At 43.1% G+C, this 21,487-nt stretch overlaps 1 protein-coding gene across 1 annotated transcript; it reads left to right on the top strand.

Moving 5' to 3' along the window:
- The first annotated feature begins 7,391 nt into the window (after positions 1 to 7,391).
- LOC105047916 (polyadenylate-binding protein 2) lies at positions 7,392 to 19,946 on the top strand. The gene is made up of 7 exons (XM_010927050.3): positions 7,392 to 7,849; positions 12,028 to 12,803; positions 12,894 to 12,971; positions 13,084 to 13,173; positions 16,685 to 16,981; positions 18,264 to 18,488; positions 19,432 to 19,946. The coding sequence occupies exons 1-7, from the start codon at positions 7,591 to 7,593 to the stop codon at positions 19,657 to 19,659; spliced, it is 1,953 nt and encodes a 650-aa protein (XP_010925352.1). The 5' UTR covers positions 7,392 to 7,590; the 3' UTR covers positions 19,660 to 19,946.
- Positions 19,947 to 21,487: the final 1,541 nt, after the last annotated feature.

Below are 21,487 nucleotides of genomic sequence, written 5' to 3'. Positions count from 1 at the left end.
GCAACCCGAACCTGAAGATGATGGATTTTTGGACAAAGTCCTCCATCTTCCGCTCGGTAATCTGCGCCAAGGGTTCGGCCTCCACCCATTTGGTGAAGTAGTCGATGGCGACAACTATGAACTTTCTTTGACCCGATGCCGGAGGAAAAGGATCGAGAATGTCGACCCCCCACTGGGCGAAGGGCCATGGAGCGACGATGGGAGTGATTTGGCTGGCCGGTTGGTGCGGCACGTTGGCATACTTCTGACAGGGTTCGCACCTTCAGACCAACTCAGCCGCGTCCTTCCTCATGGTGGGCCAGTAGTAACCCTGTCGCAGGACTTTGTAGGCCAGAGACTTGCCCCCCAAGTGATTCCCGCAGATCCCTTCGTGCACTTCTCGGAGAGCATAGTCTGCGTCGGTCGGTCCCAAGCACCTAAGCAATGGGAGGGAGAACGACCTTTTGTAGAGTCGACCACCTATGATTACATATTGGGAGGCCGACCATCGGAGCCGCCTGGCCTCCGTGGGATCCTCGGGGCTGATCCCGTCGGTCAAATACCGAACGATCGAGTCCATCCAGCTTGGTTCGGCCGTCAGCTGCTGTATTTCTTCGACCTGGTCGATACTCGGCTGCTCGAGGTTCTCCACGAACGTCCGACCCAAAGAGTCGAAGGCCGAAGTCGCCAGTCTGGAGAGTGCGTCGGCACGGGCGTTCTCTGACCTAGGGATGTGGAAAATTTCAAAATACCTGAGGCACGCCACGAGATCCTTCACTTTCTGGAGATATTTGGCCATGGTCGGGTCTCGCACCTCAAATTCACCTTTGACCTACCCCACGATCAGCTGTGAATCGAAGAATGCCCGAAGGCTGTCGACGCCCAGCTCCCTTGCCATCCTTAAGCCGGCGAGGAGTGCTTCGTACTCGGCTTGATTATTGGAGGCCTTAAAGTCGAATCGGAGGGCATACTCGATGACTAGCCCATCCGAATTTATGAGCAGGAACCCTGCCCCACTCCCCTGAGTATTTGAAGCTCCGTCGATGTGCAGTACCCAGGTAGAGACCGAGTCTGGCTCGGAGACCGCGTCTCATCCCGGGTCCGCAGCTCCCGACCCTTGGTCGGTGGTCGGGCATTCGACGATGAAGTCGGCCAGGACCTGAGCCTTCAAGGCAGGCCGCGGCCGGTACTGAATGTCGAACTCGCTGAGCTTCATCGCCCATTTTGTCAGTCATCCCGATGTGTCCGGTCGGTGCAATATCGCCCTCAGAGGCTGGTTGGTGAGGATCACTATGGCATGAGCCTGGAAGTATGGACGGAGTCGCTGTGCGGAGACGGTCAGGGTGAAAATCATCTTTTTCGTCTCCGAATATCGGGCTTCGGCGCCGTGGAGTACCTTGCTGGTATAGTAGATAGGCTGATGGGTTCGGCTCTCGTTTTTTCGGACGAGCACCGAACTGACCGCCTCAGAGGATGTGGCCAAATAGAGATACAAGGTCTCCCCGACCTACGGCTTCACGAGCAGTGGTGGGGAAGCCAAGTACTTCTTCAGATCTTCGAAGGCCCGTTGGCACTCATCCGACCAAGAAAAACCGTTTGCCTGCCGCAAAGTTTTGAAAAACGGGAGGCACCTTTCAGTTGATCGAGAAATGAACCGGCCGAGAGCAACGATTTTTCCGTTCAGCTGTTGGACCTCCTTCTTGATGTTCGGATGACGCATGTCGATGATTGATGTGCAAATCTTAAAATTTGTAAATAAAACCGCAAGCGCACGGTGTGCAGAGTAGCACGACCAGCGAGTACGGGTCGATCCCACAGAGACTTGGTTTTAAAAATGATTTTCAAATCTATGCTCAAGTGAGCTTTAACAAAAATCGAAAGTCGAAAGTTGTTTGCTAAAGACAATAAGACTAAGGATCTAGGGTTTTTGAATCCACTAGATCTAGATTAGGGAATTCTACCTAAAATTTTTCTTATTGATCCTAATGACTACTCCTCTTGTCTTTCCCAAGCATAGATTATGAAGGGACTAAGGCCCAACGATAACCTATCAAGATTCTTTACAGGGGAGTAGTAACTAGGATCCCTTAGGGTTTTCTCCTCCTATGCACTGAATCAAGCATGAACTATGAAGGGACTCTGACCCAACTGTAGTTCATCAAAAATTCTTGGCAAAAGAGGAAGAAAAAGAAACCCTAAGAAAAAGAAAGAACCCTATGTAAAATCCCTACTCATGATCTAGCTTCATCGCAAACCCTAGAAGGGATGCTTAGCTAGACATGATCTAAATCTACTTACAAAATTTAAATACAGAAAAATAAACTACCCTAATTTCATAAATTAAACTATCCTAATTGCATAAATTTAAACTGCATAATTTAAACTAACCTAATTGCATAAAATTAAATTGCATAAATTAAACTATCCTAATTGCAAGAAAAATAAATTGCATAATGTAAAGAGATGAAATTGCATAAAAATAAGATTTTATATATAAAAAAAATTTATTACAAAAACCTCAAAGCTCGAGGCTTGAAAAGAGAGCTAAAAACCCCATTATCTAGGGTTACAAGCTTGATCGGAAGGAAGAATACATAAAACAAGGGCCTTTGGGGGCTTTTTATAGGCATTTGGGGGTTATAAGGTTTTCAAAACTTCCGATGTGGGACTAAGAGGTTTTAGGGGGTTTATGGTGCGCCGATGGATCCATGGTCCATGCGCCTGTTGCTGTGGACCAGGCGGCTAACCAGATCACCAAATCAGTTGATTTTTGACCAATTTTGATCTGATTTGACTCGGGTTTGACCCAATTGAGTCTTCTTTCTTCATTCTTCAATTCCTGGGTCAATTTAACTCCGTTTTGCATAAAATTTGCGCCGTTGGAATCCTCTTTCCTTGTTTTTTCTATTGATGATCTCTTCTTCTGCAAAATATAATAACAAGTATCAATTTCTTAATAAAGTTAGATAATTTAGATATTAATTGATACTTTTTATGTCAATTTGTGACATAAATCAATGATCGCCTTTATTTTCTCAGGGTTTGCCTCGATCCCTCTCTGAGAAACGAGGAATCCGAGGAACTTCCCTGAGGTTACCCCAAAAGCGCACTTGGTGGGATTGAGCTTCATTCGATGTCGTCGTAGAGTGTGGAAGGTCTCCTCGAGATCCCGAACATGATTTGGGATCTACGCACTTTTCACCAGCATGTCGTCCACGTATACCTCCATGTTGCGCCCGATCTGATCTTTAAAGACCTTATTGACAAGTCGCTGGTAGGTGGCGCCGGCGTTCTTCAGCCCGAAGGGCATCACCCGATAACAGTAGAGGCCCTTGGGGGTCACAAAGACAGTGTGCTCATCGTCTTCAGGCGCCATCCGGATCTGGTTGTATCCGGCGAAGGCGTCCATGAATCTGAGCAGTCGAAATCCGGATGTCGCATCCACCAGCTGGTCGATCTTTGGAAGTGAAAAGCTATCTTTTGGACAGGCTCGATTCAGGTCGGTATAGTCGATGCAAATCCTCCACTTTCCGTTGGCTTTTTTGACCATGACAACATTGGCGAGCCAATCAGGATACGTGGATTCTCGGATGAAGCCCGCTTCTAGCAGCTTGTCCACTTCTTCGTCGATGGCCCTCTGTCTCTCTGGAGCGAAGGACCTCTTCTTCTGCCTCACCGGCCTCATCGTCGGGTCGATGTTGAGTCGGTGGGTTATTGTCTCTGGGGGGATGCCCGACATATCTGCTGCCGACCAAGCAAATATATCGGCATTGGCCGTCAGCAGCTCCGTCAATCGTCGTCGTTCGGGGTCGGGCAGTTGAGACCCGACCCATACCTTCCGGTCAGGATTTTCCACTATCGGGATCGACACGAGCTGCTCGGCCGGCGAACCCCGTTCTTTCTTCTCCCGTTGGTCCAGTTTGTCGATCGTCAGGGAGCCCCTCAACTCGTCATTTTGAGCGGAGATCTGGAAGCATCGACGAGCGAGCTGTTGGTCTCCGCGCATCTCCCCGACCCCGTTTCTGGTCGGGAACCGAACGAGGAGATGGTAAGTCGAGACAATCGCCTTGAGGGCGTTTAGTCCGGGTCGTCCAAGTATGGCGTTGTAGGCCGAAGGCACTTGGACGACCGCAAAAGTTAAGGGGACCGTGCTTTGTCGTGGTTCGGTGCCGGCCGTCACAGGTAGGGTAATTTCTCCTTCCATCGCGACAGCGTCCCCGGCAAAGCCGATCAAGGGCATTGAGACCCTCTTAAATCGGTCGGTTGATAGTTGCATCCGGGAGAAGGTCGAGTAAAACAAAATATTTGTCGAACTCCCATTATCTACAAAAAAAATTTTTACATCATAGTTTGCTATTGTTGCCGAAACAACAACAGCGTCGTCATGGAGAGTTTGGATGCCCCGAACGTCTTCCTCCGTAAAAGTGATCACGTCGTCTGGGCGCGGCTTTTTCGTTGGCTCCCCTCCCGCAGATGTCCCCGGGTCCAGTCGCTTGGAGATCATATTGATGACCCCGGCCGTCGGCTGATTAGTCGTCGCTTCTTCGGTCGGCTGGGGTCGTCGGTCGGTAACTGGTTGGGTCGGTGGGTTCTTCCGAAATTTATCGAGATACCCCCGGCGGATGAGGGCTTCGATCTCATCCTTAAGCTGGATGCATTGCTCGGTGTTGTGGCCGTGGCCTCGATGGAATCGGCAGTACTTCCGTCGGTCGAGGCCTTTTGCCTTCAAAGGTGGAGGCCGTCGCAGGTATTCTTTCCCCTCGATCTCCATCAAAATCTGCGCACGGAGGGCAGAGAGAGGAGTGTAGGAATCATACCTGGAGCGTGTCGGCCTTGGAGTCTGCCGCTGGGGTGACTTTTGGTTCTGTCGTGGTGTCGAGACCCGACTATCGGTCGGGGGCCTGCTGGGTGCAGCGGGTTCCCGACCCTTCCTTCGCTTCTCCTTCGGGCCTCTGGGTTCGGCCAAGCGTCGGTCGGAAGCTCCTTCATCCGCGCGCATGTACTTGTATGCACGCTCCAGCAGCTCGGCGTACGTCTGGGGGAGGGTCTTGTCCAGAGAATAGGTAAATCGGGATGCCCTCAGCCCTCGTTTTATGGCTGAGATAGCCATGTCTTCGTTGAGGTCCCGGACCTCAAACATGGCCGTGTTGAATCGCGCCACGGAGTGTCGGAGTGTCTCATTTTCTTCTTGTTTGAGGGAGAAAAGGCTGTCCGACGTTCGCGGCGGCTTCCGGCTGGTGCTGAGGTGAGCCACGAAAGAGTACTCGAGCTGTCCGAAGGAGTGGATACTTCCCGATCGAAGATCGGAGTACCAGGCCCTGGCAGCCTTGCGGAGTGTGGCGGGGAAGCCGATGCAAAAGAGAGCGTCGGTTGCCCCCTGAATCGTCATGAGGGCTTTGTAGCTCTCGAGGTGGTCGATTGGGTCGGTGGAGCCATCGTATGGCTCCACGTGCGGCATCTTGAACCGACTGGGGATCGGTTCGTCGAGAACGAGTCGGGAGAGAGGTTGGACGGTCTGGAAGTCAACGTCGTTCGAAGACTTCTGGCCATCCACCTGCAACTGTGCAAGCCGACGGTCGATTTCCTCGAACCTGCATTCGTAGTCATCCGCCCGTCAGTGCTGGGAGACCCCAGGAGTGGAGTCTCCGGAAGATTCCGAAAGGGAGGCGGACGATGTTCGCGGTCGCTTCTCCTTCCTCGCCCGTTCCAGCAGGGAAGGAGAGAGCTGCTGGGACTGTCGGGCATCGCGCCGTGGCCGCCCCTCCTCCTCTCCATGGGAGCGCTGTTGCGGGCGCTCGCGCGGAGACGACGGGGATCGGCGCGGGCGTCGGCGGCTGCTCCTGGAGGGCATCGGACGGGCCGCCGGTTGTTGCTGGAGGCTCTTGACCGCGTCCGTCAGTACGGTCATCTGCCGTACGATGGCCGCGATCTGCGCCTCCGTGGTCACCGCGGGGTGTGGAGAACTGGGCTCCGCCGCTGAGGGTGGTGGGGAGGTCTCTTCCGGACGGGAAGAGCGTCTCGCCGACCCGGTGACCCTCGATCTTTGGGCTCTTGTCTTTATCATTAATATCTTCTGCTTGGGAAGGCTTGGTGCCGTGCCCCCCCTACCTGGCGCGCCAATCTGTTGCGGCCAATCCCCTCGTCGTCTGATCGTCGGGAAACGAGCGCCTGCAAAAAAGAGAAGTCCGCACTGATCGGAGACGGCTCCGACGGGGACCCTCCGACGGTCAAGTCAGAGAGGTGACTGGGCAACAGTGAAATGAAGACAGAGAGCTCAAACGAGAGAGAGAAAGAGAGAGGGGGAGCAAGCCTGTTGTTTTTCCCACCACCTGCACTGTTGTCTTCCCCGGTATATATATAGTAGAGCGTGGTATGGCGCCGTCATTAATGGCGCGGACAATTGAAGAATTGTCAACTCACTGTAGACTGTCAGAGTCGCCGTGAAAACGTCACACCGCCGTGGGGCTGTCAAATCACTAGGGTTGACAATGCCCTAGACGGGATAGTGCCCTAAGGTGGCAGAGCCGCATGTCGCTGTCAGGGCTGACAGGCTCTGGCGGCTGTACGGCGATCGGAGGAGTCGACCGGCCCTAGGTCGGTTGCCACCCGTGTGGCATCGGGTGGAGATTCGGGCCCCCTTGATGGTTAGCCGGGCATGTTGCGAGAGTCGGTCGTCGGACTTCCTGGTTCAGTCGGTCTGGAAAGTGGAAAAGGTCTGCCCGACCGGCGTATCCACAGTCGGTAGAGGGCCGTTATTCGGCCGGTGATGGCGCCCGCCGATCGATCGGTCGGTCGGCTGGACGGTCGGTCGCTCCGTCGGTCGGTCGGTCGGTCGGTATGCCTGATTATAAGCCGGCGTGAGCGGGGTCGGTCGGTATCCTCCAACGGTCGGTCGGCTGGACGGTCGGTCGCTCCGTCGGTCGGTCGGTATGTCCGATTATAAGCCGGCGTGAGCGGGATCGGTCGGTATCTCCCAACAAAACTAATCATATATAAATAATATTTAAGCATGTTTCCACCGTTCAAGCTCGGACAAAAGGACAAGAAGTTATTTTCTAGAATGCACGAAATCACCGAAGCGAGAGCGACCCAGCGAGGAGAGGGTGGAGTCGCGGTGGCAGCGTGAGGGGTGTGGGCTCACGACGGTGGATGGCAACGGAGACCGGCGACAATCGCAGTGGCATTTCCGTTAATAATTCCTACATCCATCACCATTTATTCTCCCGTCAGTTCACATGTGTGACTAGTCTTTGCGTTCGTAGCTTTAACGCCACGAGTCCACGACATTAGACCGCACGTGCCGAATCGAATAGGAATCTCCGAGGATTCTGCTCCCTCTCCGCTCTCTCTCCTTTAAAATGCCCTTGCTTTCCTTTCTTCGGTCTCTCTCTCGCGTCTTCGCCTTCCCTTCTGACTCATGCGAAGTTACGCCCTCCTACCCTAAAAAAAAAAGAAAAAAAAAGAAAAAAAAGGGAAAGAAAAAAAAAAAAAAAGAAAGGAAAAAGCCCTCATAAAATCCCAAAAAAAATCGATAAACGCTAGCCCCTTCGAAGGCTTCGCCTCCTCGTCGATCGAAGGCTTCGATTGTGCTTATTTTCTTCTCCGGCGGCAATGGCGAACCCGGCTCCTTCTCCCCTCGCGGCCCCTGGCCAGCCTTCCCCGGGGCAGATGTCGCCGGCACCAGTTCACGGCGGGGCGTTCGGAAATGCTTCTCTTTATGTCGGTGATCTCGACCTGTCCGTCACGGAGGGGCAGCTTTTCGATGTCTTTAGCCAGATCGGGCCTGTCGCATCCGTTAGGGTTTGCAGGGACCAAATCCATAGGGTCTCCCTCGGCTATGCTTACGTCAATTTCCACAACCCCCAAGACGGTAAGACTTACGGAAGTTTTGATCTTTCTCAGTGATTTTTTAGGGTTTCAGTGCTGCTATCGTCGTTCTTGATCGTATATGGGATTCTCGATTCTTGCTTCCCGTCTGCGTGTTTGCAGGTCTAACAGTCTGAGTCCAGGGATTAGTTTTTCGATCGCATGTTTGCATGTTTGAGTACAGCGATTATTTTCCTATTGATTCTTGATCAATAGGAGAAAGAAAGTATCTTCTCATCTGATTATTGACGTCGTTTGTTACACAATGGACTTCTTGTGTTTCTGGGATCTAATTTAGCCTGTAATCAATGTCACGTGGATTTTTTTTGGTATGGATTTGAAGCCCTTTCTTTCTTTCGTCTTCTTCTTCTGTTTGGATTTGTTAATCATGGTTTTATAAGCAATCTTCAAAAAGTTGGCTGCGGATTATTGGCTCCAACTGTGTCTGCGATATAACAATGAACAATGAAAGTTGAGAATCTTTGATGTCCAAAGTGCCACATGCACAATTTGAATAGCTCACAGTATTTTCTCATCTGATTATCGACGTCTTTTGTTACACAATGGAGTTCTTATGTTTCTGGGATCTTGGAATATTAATTATCGCTTGTAATCAATATCACGTGGATTTTTCTTGGTATGGATTTGAAGTCCTTTCTTTCTTTCTTTCTCTCTTTCGTCTTCTTCTTCTTCTGTTTGGATTTTTAAATCATGATTTCCTAAGTAATCTTCAAAATGTCGGTTGTGGATTATTGGCTCTAACTGTGTCTGCAATATAACAATGAAAGTTAAGAATCTTTGATATTCAAAGTGCCACATGCACAATTTGAAAATCTGCGAGCTATATTTGTATTGGATTTAGGGTTTGAAACTCTGTATCAGCCCTGTCTAAGCTTGCATTGGTCGATGCAGCCCCACCTTGAATATTTGGGGCCTTATGTTTGCAATGATGCTCGTGGAGCTGGAGAGGAGATAAGACTTTATGTGTGTCATACTGTATTTGGTTGATTCTGATTTCTCTACACTGTCTGAGAATTTGAACGTGTCTGTGATTCAGTCACATATATTTTAGGTTTTAGGACTTCTTTGAATGATGGTGTAGAAGGCTTGTTCTCTCATTATCATGTTAGGTGATGAAATTGTAAGAGTTTGCCGATGACAGAATTATCAGAGTCCAAGATGAATTTTTGCTCCCAGAAAATCAAGGAGCTGAGATATATCTTCATGGATAATTTCTATACAAATGGGAGCTACCTAGGTTAACTTCTGGCCAGAAAGACGTAAAAATGTTGCCAGTGGAAGATTCATTTAGAAATCAGGTAAATTTTAGCTGATTTATGTTTTGTGAATTTCTTGGCTATCTGGGTTGAGGGGTACTTTGAGGAATTATAACAAAAAAACTGTCTTTGCTTTGTGTGGTGGACTCTTTTAAATTAAATAATGTTTTCATACTAGAGCAGCAAGGATGGTCGAGATCCCATACAGGAACACTTAAGAGCAGCAAGAATTCCTTTGATTGCTGGGCCATAGTTAGTCTGATGCATGTTAAAGACAAATTGGGAATTTTTGTGTCTATATTTGGGCTTCAGAGGAAGATTTGGGTTGGGAACAGGACTTAAAACACCTTCTGACAGTTGAAATTGTGGAATGCAATTAAGTCATTTGAAGGTGATCTAGTGTTAATTTAGGAAAGCTTCTGGAGATGGTTTGAGGGCTCCTAGACACCCAAGATGGTTTCGTCTTAATTTAGGAAAGCTTTTGAAGATTGTTTGAAGGGATTCTAGACACCCAAGACATTCCTTTAATATATTTATCTCTTTTTGTGGAATGATAGTAGGGACTTTATTACTATAACAGGTCTTTCTTTTGTTCTTTTTCCTCCCAAGTTTGACATTGTACTCAATACTCACATTAGGAACTATAGGAGGTCTTCAGCTGTGTGTTTAAAGGAGATGCCAAGGTGGCTGGTTTATTGATTTGGGATGGAGTTCTTGCAAAGGAAATCAAAAGAAAATCCTAGATTGCTGTTCTTATCTTTCTCAATATATCTTTATGTCTCCTGTTTTTTTTTTCTTATTTATTTATTTATTTTGTGTGCATGTGTGTATCTTTGCTCAAGTTTGCGGAATATAGGTTACCAATATATGGATTGAGAGTAACTCAATAAGCAGGGAGATATGGGTGTGAGTGGGGTGTAACACAAGTTCCTAATAGCATGGTTGGCATTATAATTCTAAACAATCAGTATGTTATCTATATATGCAAGGTCATTGATTGACACAAAGACTCCCCTTTATAATTAATTTAAGCCTTAATTCATAAGCCTGATTCTGTCCATATGTGACTAAATTTAATGTTTTAGATTTTAGAACTCATTATGACCATTACCTCTAGGTCAATCCTATGTGGCTCCACCAATTTTGTAGCTAGAATCCACATCAATAATGGCAAGAGGGGCTTGCCATAAGATCCCAAAGACTTTGTTGGCAGAATGGAGGCATCACCTTATTTGCTAAATAGCTTAAGCTTATTCTATTAGGAAGCAACCATCTACTTTTCTGGAAAGATGGGAAGAAGACCTAGTTGGATATAGAAGGCAATGTGTTCATTATTCAGGCTAAAACTCTAAGTAAATTAGAATACAGTCTCTTTTTTCATTATTTCAATAATACTTAGCAAATTAGTGTCTTTATGTCATCCTTCCATTTTTTTTTTCATTGTGGACTGCTGAGTATCAGTAGTTATGGCCTGTCCTTGCTAAGGTTCAAACATTTATAAATCAACTAGGGAGGCATTTTGAGAACTCAACTTAAATATCAGGTTCGTACCTGCTAGAAACACAGTTAATTTTGAATCTTGCATTTAATCTAACTATGAGAGCGGACTCCTTTATGAACTAAAACATATTAAAAAGCAATTGGCCACTTGTTTGTATCAATAAGATTGGGTATCATGTATTTTGGACTTATGTATTTTATCGATTTTTTAATTGGTCAAAAGCATTTTTCTGCCGGTTTCTTGACACTATACCTTTCCACTGCCTCAAACAGGTTAAGTGGATGACAATGTAGTATTGAACTGGTTATGTTTGAGGTTAACACTTTTGCAAGATTTTTTACATGTAGTCTTGTAGACAGATAGTTATCTTTATTTTTTGTTTTCTTCTTTTTTATTTAAAGCTTATTTATCATTCAGATTAAATATAGCTAATGATGTCTTTTTACTATTAAAGGCAGCTATCAGATTTTGTTATTGATCCAAGCATGCTTAGTAAACCGAAAGACAGTGTTAGGCACAAAAGCCGTCGCCTCTATACCCCCTAGGCAAGGTGACAGCCCTCAGGCGCAGTCTAGGTGCCTCAAGCGCATGCCTCTGCATTGTTTAGAGGCGCAATGAGGTCAGTTATAGCATTAATTTTTAGTTTCTAAGGAATAGAAAAGGTCAGTTATGGTACATAGGAAATGTTAGTTATAGTACGTAGGAAAGGTCAGTTATAGTATGTATCATTTGACATGGGACCTTGTTGCTGAAGCTTTTGGAGCTTATGAGCCTGTTTATCGCACTAGAGTTAGTGTGAAAATATCTTCCAAAGGGGGAGCTTCAGCTTCATCATCAAGATCAAAGTCTAGTAGACCATTCCAAGTGCAGCTTGTGGATGAATCAGAGGAGGAGGTAGATGATGAGTATGAGAAAGATATTGGAGAGGGACAAGAAGAAAATGATGAAGTTGGTTTGCTTGATGATGATGAGGAAGAGGATCCGCCAATTAGGAATTTAGAAAGCACTTATTTGATTGTTTTTAGGTTAAAGCTAGTTTTTACATGCTCAACTTCTTGTCTATAGCTAGATCTTTTTTTGTTTTTACTTTTTAATAACAAAGTGTTAGTTTTTACTTACTGGAATTCTTTTCTATAGCTAGTTCTCTTTTTTTCTGTTTTTGGCGCCTGCGCCTTGTGCCTTATGCCTCGGCTTCAAAGACCTCTAGCGCTTAGGTGCGCCTAGGGCCTTTAACAGCACTGCCAAAAGAAAAGAATATCTAAAACAGATTGTCTGTGCAATTATTCTACATGTTTAGTGGTTTGCCCATGCTATTCTAGCTTATTGGTAGGATATATTTCTGTCTTGGAGATCTTCTTTACCTACACTTGCTCTTATTATCTTATAATTTGTGTCATTTTGCAGCTAGTCGTGCCTTAGAGGTTCTGAATTTCACCCCCGTAAATGGAAAGCCGATCAGAATTATGTTTTCCCACCGAGATCCTAGCGTTCGAAGGAGCGGCTATGCTAATGTATTTATCAAGAATCTTGACCTTACAATTGATAACAAGTCACTGCATGATATATTTGTTTCATTTGGCACCGTCCTTTCCTGTAAGGTGGCCACTGATTTTAATGGTCAGTCGAAAGGATATGGCTTTGTACAGTTTGAACATGAAGATGCAGCTCGGAAAGCTATTGGTCAACTTAATGGAATGTTGATCAATGGAAAACAAGTTTATGTTGGTTTCTTCATCCGTCGTCAAGAGAGAGAACCTGCAAATGGATCTCCGCAGTTCTTTAATGTATATGTAAAGAATTTGCCGGAGAAATTTACTGATGATGATTTAAAAAGTGAATTTGAAGCATTTGGTGAGATCACCAGCGCAGTAGTTATGAAAGATGAAAATGGAAATTCTAGGGGATTTGGCTTTGTAAATTTTAAAGATTCAAATGCTGCTGCTTCCGCAGTTGAGAAATTTAATGGAAAAGCTTTAAATGATAAAGTTTTATATGTTGGAAAAGCTCAAAAAAAATCGGAAAGAGAAGCTGAGTTAAAGGCCAAATACGCGCAGGAGAGAAATGGGAGAATGGACAAGATTCGAGGCCTTAATTTGTATTTGAAGAATCTTGATGACGCTATTGATGATGAACGCCTTAAAGAGCTGTTCCGTCCATTTGGCACTATAATTTCCTGCAAGGTGTGATTATGCATATTTATGTGTTGATTTATTATGAGCACTTTGTCTGTACTTCATGTAGGTTTGTGCTGTATGTTTTCCTCTTTTCAGGTCATGGTAGATTCACAAGGGCAGAGCAAGGGTTCTGGTTTCGTGCAATTTTCATCTCCCAAGGAGGCTAACAGTGCGGTAAGTGAATAGTCATTTACAAGTCTTTTGATGTCTTTTTTTCTTGAAGAGATTATTGAGATGCATGCAGTCTTTTTCCCACTTACTACATTTGACTTTGAATACTGTTCAGATAAATGAAATGAATGGCAAGATGATTGGAAAGAAGCCTTTATATGTTGCTGTGGCTCAACGTAAAGAGGAGAGAAGAGCACGGTTGCAGGTATATGTTGCTCTGTTAGTAATTTACTTGTGCATCAATACAAAGCTTGTTGCAAACTTATAAACAGGATGACTATATCAATTTCCCTTTTTTTGTTCTTTGATCCTGTTTAATTTTCGTTATTCTTGTCTTATTTATATTTCTTATGTATGCTTTTCTTTAGTAATCGGATCCTGTTAATACATGTCATTGGGGTGCCTTGAATGTCTTTTATCATCTTTGAGAATTTATCTTCATAATATCTTCTTTTTGTGTCTTTGTTTCTTTTAAAAGCTATAGTAACATTCTTGAGTTTGCAAACCATGTATTGACTTGGGTCTGGAAAAAAATTAGCTTTTTCCAAATCGGTGCAATAATGCCTCTGCACTCTGCAGAGTGAATTTCTTATTTAAAATTGAAACTGGTTGTCATTAATGTTAGATAAAGTCAAAAAAATAAATGAGTATGCATCTCTATGGGAATATTTTTTATTGATGCGGCTCCCTTCCACAGTTGAACAATTGTTAACTATACCTGTGCATTTTTCATGCATTTATGACTATTAGTGCCTCTCTACCTCTCCCTTAACCTTGTAACATGAAAATCCGATGCCTCCTTTGAGGGGCTCCCCCCTTCCTTTTGTGGCTAAACTGCACTCGCTAAATGATCGAAACATTTGATTGGCATTTGATGGTAGCTTAAAATTTGAGAGTGATACTTCAGTATCCACTTCTGTTTTAACATTCAACACTAATTGGTAGCACTATAATCTTTTATCTTCTACATAACTAATTTAACTAAAAAAATGTTTTGCTTTTGAAATCTTTTATCATTTGATTTTTGTTTTTTTCCTCGTTAAAGGCATATTCTTCCTAAAGCTACAATCCACATACTATGTTTCAGTTAGACTACCTTTAGAACTTTGCCACCTACAACTTCTAAACCCACTTTGAAGTCAGCCTTCTTCACTCAGAATAGTGGGTTTGGATATTCCCCAACCCACTACGCTGATAATCCACAACCCACTATCACATAAATTGGTCCCCCACACTGATAAGCCTAAGCTAAATTATGTGTGAGAGATACAGATAGAGAGAGAGAAGGAGAGAGGAAGAGCAAAAGGTAAAGATAGAGAGATGGAGGAAGGGGGAGGGGGAGAGAGAGAGAGAGAGTGAGTGAGAGGGGGCTGGGGTGCCTTTGTAGGAGGCTGTAACATCAAGAGTATGAAGTGCCGAGATTAGCACTTCTGCTTCCCCTCTTCTTTCCTATCTTTATCTGGGCACACCTCCTTAAGATCCCTATTTGCCCAATATGATGTACCTGTCATCCAGGCTCTTTTCCTCTTCCTGTTATTTTTCTTCTCTCCTTTTTTCTTTCTCCTTTATCTCTGCTTCCTTTTCTTCCTTTTACCATTTTTGGCAAATCATCTTTGCCTTTTTCCTTTCTCCTTTTCTCCTTCCCATTTCCTCTTTTTGGAGTATTCCATTCTTCTTTTCCTTTCTTATTCGTCATTCCCTCTTTTCTCCCTCTTATTATTTTTTTTCCAGTCTGTATTGTTTCCTGCAGTAAGAGACCGTTTGCTTCCCTGCGACTGGAGATGCATTGAAGGTCATGTTGCATACAGCTGGAATTGCATAGCATTGAATTGCATGTGGCTAAATGTACTTTGTTTGGAATGATGTAGCTGTATTTGCTGTAAATTCAAAGTAGCTATTTGGTTGTTTGTGGTTGCAGGTGATTCAGTCACCCTATAAATGGGGTGGCGAACTTACCCCTACTCTTGAATCATATGCAAACTATTTTTCTAAAATTTTATTTCAAATCATTAAGAACCTTCATAATACCTTTCTTGGACAGAGGATCTCACCCTGTAAATGTACAAAATGGGGAAGAGTGATTTATAAAATTGTTACAAAATAAAAAGCTTATTAATTCTGGTTAAGATTATAAATTTTGACAGTATTTTCTTAGAATGTTGTATGGTGATGTTTATTATGGAGTGGAAAAAAATCAAATTATGGTAGTTGAGATTCTGATATCAGTGAGTTGATTCATACTCATGTCTTCGTATAGATGGATGTAGATGCTCACCATTTCAAAAAGTAGTTCATATTGTTTTCTTGCGCCTGAATTTCCTAATTAAATTTTGTTCTCAGATAGTCTTACCAAGAATTAATCTCATAAATTTTGAAAAATAACTCCAGCCATTATCTGAGTTAGATATAAAGGGAATGAAATTGGCTATACAGTGAAAAAGAATCAATCCTCCATATCCAAAAACATTAGAACTTAATTGAATAAATGCTCCACATCCAAGCATAAAATAGATATTGACATGAAAAAGATAAATGCAACCAAGGACAACAAAAGCACCAGAGATCCAATACAGAATTGACAAGTTACGCATAAAAGTAAAATAAATATACTTATATCTACAAAGATCAAACTCATCAAAGCATATCATGAGTTCATGACAGATTTGACTTGAATTGGCGTGGAAAGGGAAGGGACTGATGGTAAAAGAATTGTAGGTTGGGGGTTTTTCAGTTGGATCCCTCCTGTTGCCGGAGATGGGTTGTAAAGGTGGAAGGAACGGGTTAGCCATGGATCAAGGTTAGAGATCCTACCATCTGAAAGCTTGTCGTCATGGATTGAGACAGAGTTGAGATTTGAGTGGAAGATGATGTTCAGGAGATCAAAATCTTAAATATAGAAGGGAGAAAACACTGGGATGAGGGAAAAAATAGAGCTCATCAAGATCATTAGACATAGAGGGAAGAAGGAAGAGAGGATGCTAAAGATGGCCGAGTAGGGCTCCATTTTTTCCTCTCTCTCTCTCTCTCTCTCTCTCTCTGGGAGTAGGGGAGCAACATGAAGCGAGATTTGTTTTTCCTTTGACAGTGGAGGTGTTCGAGCTGTGGTATTTCAGGCCGAGTTACATGCCTCTCTCTAGTTGCTCCTGCTCAGCAAGCTGCAGCTGTCCAAATAAATGGGCTCCCCCACAAACCGCAGCTGGACCTGCATGTGGTCCAGCTGCAGGCTTCCAGACAGGCCCTTAGATCCGGAAACTGATTATCAGGTCTAAATTGTGTCAGACCACTCCGAGGTTGCATTACCACTTTCCTGAGTAAAACATGTCTGCTTCATAGTAAATGTCTTCTATTTCACCATGCTTTCTATTGTATTCCTTGATTTATTTTGCTTAGATACTTACTCTGAAGTGAACAGGAAGTTTCTGTTACCATTGAATTCATGGCAATCCTTGAAATACTTTTCGCACCATTGTCACTGACCAGTCATTTTCTTGATGTGTTTAATAATCATTCATTGCTATTCTTATTTGCTCCCCAGTTTCAGAGTTTATTAACTGAAGAATTTCAAATGCCTTTCATTTTTTTTTCCCTCGATGTTAAGATAATTTTACGTGTATTTTTGAATCTTACATGTGCTGTAATCATGCAACTTTTACTTCTGATGCCATGCTTTTACCTGTCTTTTTTGCCAGGTTGATTTATTCTATTTTCTTTTGCAGGCTCATTTTGCGCAGCTTACTGCTCAAGGGACTATGACACCTGCAGTGCCCTCTTTGCCTGCCTACCACCCTGGTCCACCTAGGCTTGCTCCTCAGCAACTTTACTTTGGTCAGGGTGCTCCTGGTCTCATTCCACCCCAACCTGCAGGTTATGGTTTCCAACAACAGCTTATTGCAGGAATCCGCCCTGGTGTTGCCCCTAACTTCATGATGCCTTACAACCTTCAGAGGCAAGGACAACCTGGACAGAGGGTGGGCTCCAGGCGGGGAGGAATGTCACAGCAGATGCAGCAGCAGGTGCACGAGCCTTTTAGACAACTATTCTGACCCTCCCTTACATGAATACTCTTTGCTAATGCTTTTCTTTGAAGTCTCCGATGTCAATATACTTCCTTGAAATTTGCAAGAAAAAAATTGGTCTTTAGTGGACTCTATCAAATGGCGAGACCTTTCTGGGATAACCTTTGCGGTTCTTGTCAATTAAATAAATTTTTCATCTATTAAGTCAGTAGCTTTGTTCAGTTCTTTGGAACCACTGGATCATTCCAAGCCACATATGGATGTGAGGGCTTGAGGTTTCCAAAAGGTCAAAGTGTGCTACCCCCACCCAGAAGTTGCAGAGTTCTGTATCTGGATTTGGATGCTACAACCATTTGAGATGCAAGTCTAAATGCTGAACCAATTTCAGTGGTCACACAATTTTCTCCAAGGCTGCATACATGTCATCCTTTTTAAACATATGACCATGCCCGAACAATATTAAATTTATTATCTTATTGACACTGTAGACTTGGTGGAGGTCTTAGGATTGTAAAAAGACCTTTGATTGAACAAATTTGAAGCGTGGTTAGGAAAACAATAACAAAAAACTTACTTTTTCATCAATTGCCATGATTGCTTGTTGTGGTTTCCCATAATCTTTCCTTTATTATGCAGCTAGAAAATCTGTTGTGAACTGCCACTATTATGGCTGGAACTCTAGTCATGATTGCTGCTAAGATCTTGCACCATGATTATGGGTCTATGTGACTCTCTTGTTCCATCAGGGACTGAGGGGTGAGATTGTCACATGAAGAAGCCCTTGTTGGTGCATACAGTTGGAGGAAGTGGATATTTTAAGAAAGAAATAATTCAAGCAGCCATGCATCATCTAGTTTGACATCCATTTATGATAATGTTTATTTTTAGTAAAGCATGGTGGAGGATATTTTTGTCTGAGTAAAACTTTTACTCTTGTTTCTCATGATTCGATCTTGACTTCTTGTGGATATGCTCTCCAATTTCCAACTCCACTCATTATGTTCGTGGATCCAATGCCTTAAATCCAAATTGGATATGTTCAATTTCAGATCAACCTTTATTTGACTACCTTCAGCCAAATTTTTGGACAATTAGGATAATCCTCTTAGGCTGAAAAGCATGACGGAAGAAATTATTTAGCCCTCCTTGATATATGTTGCTACTCTTGTTTCTTTTGACTGGATGGCTTGTTGCAAATGAATTTTTAATACTACGTTTTTCACATTCAACTATGGCTGGGTGATGTTTCTCATCTACTGTTGATGATCCATGAATGCAGTTGATTCAGCGTAGTGGTAATCAAGGCTTTAGATATATGCAAAATGCTCATAATGGGGTTGATCCAACGATGATACCTCAGGGTCTGATGGGTCCAATGATGCCTTTGCCACTTGATACAAGTGGTATGCATGTTGCTCCAATGGATGTGGTCCGATCTTCACCAATTCCAATCACAGCTCTTGCCTCTGCTCTAGCTTCTGCAACTCCTGAAAATCAACGACTGGTAAGAATGCTTCAACTTGCTGAGTCATGAGCTGACATAATGGATGTGAAATTTACTAATCCTTTTGCTAATGCATGTGTTGGAATGCAATTTTTATATGTTAGTACAGTTCTGTGTCAGTGCCAACCAACTTTTCTTTCATCAAACAATGTTGCATGATTAATCACTGGCTCCAAGCTATTAAAGGTTGTTTGGGATGCCAGAACAGTCTATGCATGAATAATCTTATGCTAATGGAATTTTGCAGTGGAAAAGAAGAAAGAAGAGAGGAAATTTGAGAGATAGGGGGTGTTGTGGATTCTGAAATCCCAACTTTTCAGGGACAATTCAAGTCACCTCTCAAATGGATCCCGATGAAACAGGGATTCTAGGGATCAAGTGGATTAACAAGCTCTCGAACTTCTCTTCTCCATTTCCTTTCGTAATATGCAATCTCTTCTGAGGATGAGATATCACCCAGCCAAATTGTTCCTGCATCCAAACATGCCCTAATTATTTTTATTGTCTATGGACAACAAAGTACAAAAATTCAACCTGTTGTATAATTTCAAATGATGACAGCAACTGGATCCAGGGATGGTTGCCATCAAATAGATCTTGAAACTTTATTTATGCATCCATACACCTAAAGGAAAATCTACAGGTGTTTGATTATGCCTCATGGACAAAATATAGTTGCACCTTATTGGCATAATATTTTGGGTACAAGTCTGGTTGCACCTTCTAGGTTTTTGATAAGGATCATATGATCTCAATGTAAAATTTGAACTGTTCCAGCTTGTTAGTTCATTGGAGTTTGTAATCTCCAATTGAGGGTGGATTTTATTGGAAAGCGATATGAACTGAACTCAGCTTGCAATAGTCAAAAGAGACCTAAAACTTTGCATTCTTGTTGTAGTCTGTATGCTGTACTCGTTGGCTTATTTATTCTTTTTGATTTCAGATCCTGGGTGAGCAGTTATACCCACTTGTTGAAAGTATTGATCGGGATCAGGCTGGAAAAGTGACTGGAATGCTCTTAGAGATGGATCAAAATGAGGTCCTCCATCTTATAGAATCTCCAGATGCACTCCAGAAGAAAGTTGCAGAAGCTATGGAAGTCCTACAGTTAGCGCATGCTACAGGTTCAGATGCTGCAGATCAGCTTGGTTCATTGTCCTTGAATGACTGAAGTTATCCATCTTTTTTAGATGATTGGCTATCTTTAATTAGGGATTTCTCCATGGCTTATAATTATTTTGGATTTTTTTATTCTATTTAGTGTTTGGCATTTGCAATGCCAAAATTTTTGGGAATTCAACATGAGACAAGCAAGGGATGATATAACTTAAGGGTTTATATGCTATTATTTTTCAGGTTTGTTTATATGTTGGATTAAGCATCGCAGACACAGGTCTTGGTTTGAGGGTTTTGCTATATGTGGATTATAATATAAGTTATCTTGTTCATTCCCTTGTAGATGATTGTGTGTTTATTACCTCCCATAATAGAGAATGGAAATATGTGTATCGGGGTATATACTTGTAGTTGTCTGAGTGCCCATTAACCCCAATTTTCACTCTCTTGGTGTCCTTTTCTTATAATGGTTTATGAAAGGTGCTACAATGTTATTAATCTTGATAAAAAATCACGTGCTCAGATTACAACCTGAAATGTGGAAGATGAGAGTTCTGCAAGGAGCAGTTGGTTTAAGTATTTTCGAGCTCTGAGAATTCTTGATCGAGTTGATCAAGGATTAACAGGGAAGACTTCATGGTTTTTCTGGTAACCTTGGATTGATATGTTGGTTGCTTGGATGTGAATTTTGGTTGCTCGCTAGCTGATGCTCCAAACTTATTTAGGGGGTGTTTGATTTTGAGGAGTTGAGGTCTAAAATCAGAATGAGAATGGATGATTTTTTTTTTAATCGTTTAGTTGGAAGGAGAGTTTCATTTCGATTTCGAAGCGGAATAAGAGTGGTCCGATTTATTTAAAGTTCAATTCCTATTTTCTCTTAAGGATTTAAATTTTTATTTTGATTTCAATTCTGATCATGAATCAAATGTTTAAAAAGATTTGATCATTCTGGTTCTTTTTCTAATTTTGATTTCGGTTGCAAATCAAACATCCCCTGGATGATTTTAGTGAATGATCGTGGCCTAAGGTTGCAGTAAACAGCTCTGCTAGATGTGACCATCGTGGCAATGGTTGGAGTAACATTAGATGTAGAATCCATGCTTCATAGTTGGTAACTTGAACGTGGTTGATATCAATCACCTGGGTTTGAGTGGGTAAAGTCAGTACAAATGACTAGGATTGAGTCTGCTTTAGATGGAAGGGTGGCCCCCTCTTCTCAAAGGATAAAAAAAAAAGTCATTAACTGGAATAATTCCAGCAAAATATCAGAGAGTTGCTTGGATGATGGTTGAATAACCAGCATGACCTAAAGGTTTCTCTGAGTTCAATTTTAATTTTTTCCTTTTTTTTTATTGACAAACACGGTTTTTTTTTTTTTTTTTTTTTTTCAGTTGTCTGAATGAGAAACTGCATCAACTGTAAAATTCTGGGTGCGGAATATGATGCATATAACTCAAAAATATACTTTTTGGAGGCTGTACTGGATATAGCTAAATATAGTTAAATAAAGGCCATACATTCCGAGAGGACGGATTACGTATCAAAGTTGGACTTCTCTTTTTCCGCTTTGGCACCTACAGACTTCCCCATTCCAAGTGGTAAACTTGGCAATAACAGAGAGAGTTATAATCCTTGTTTTTCCCAGCTATTTTTCATAATTGGAGGGGAAAAACAAGCTAAGGCCATTGCTTTGCTAGTTCCACCGAGTTGCCATTATTTTTTAGATAAAAATATTGTTCAAGGAAAAACATTCCATTTCGTTATTGCTTTATCGTAATTGTAAGGACTAGTCTCATCTCTTTTGGGCTCTTTCTCAGAATCCATTGAAATTATTGGCGTGTCTTGATCTCGTTATTGCCATTGCGCTGGTCCCGGATATCTAA

This window comes from Elaeis guineensis, chromosome 7 (genome assembly GCF_000442705.2).
Source record: "Elaeis guineensis isolate ETL-2024a chromosome 7, EG11, whole genome shotgun sequence".
Taxonomy (NCBI): Eukaryota; Viridiplantae; Streptophyta; class Magnoliopsida; order Arecales; family Arecaceae; genus Elaeis; species Elaeis guineensis.
The sequence above is the reverse complement of the archived record's forward strand: the minus strand, read 5'-3'. Positions and strand labels throughout refer to the sequence as shown.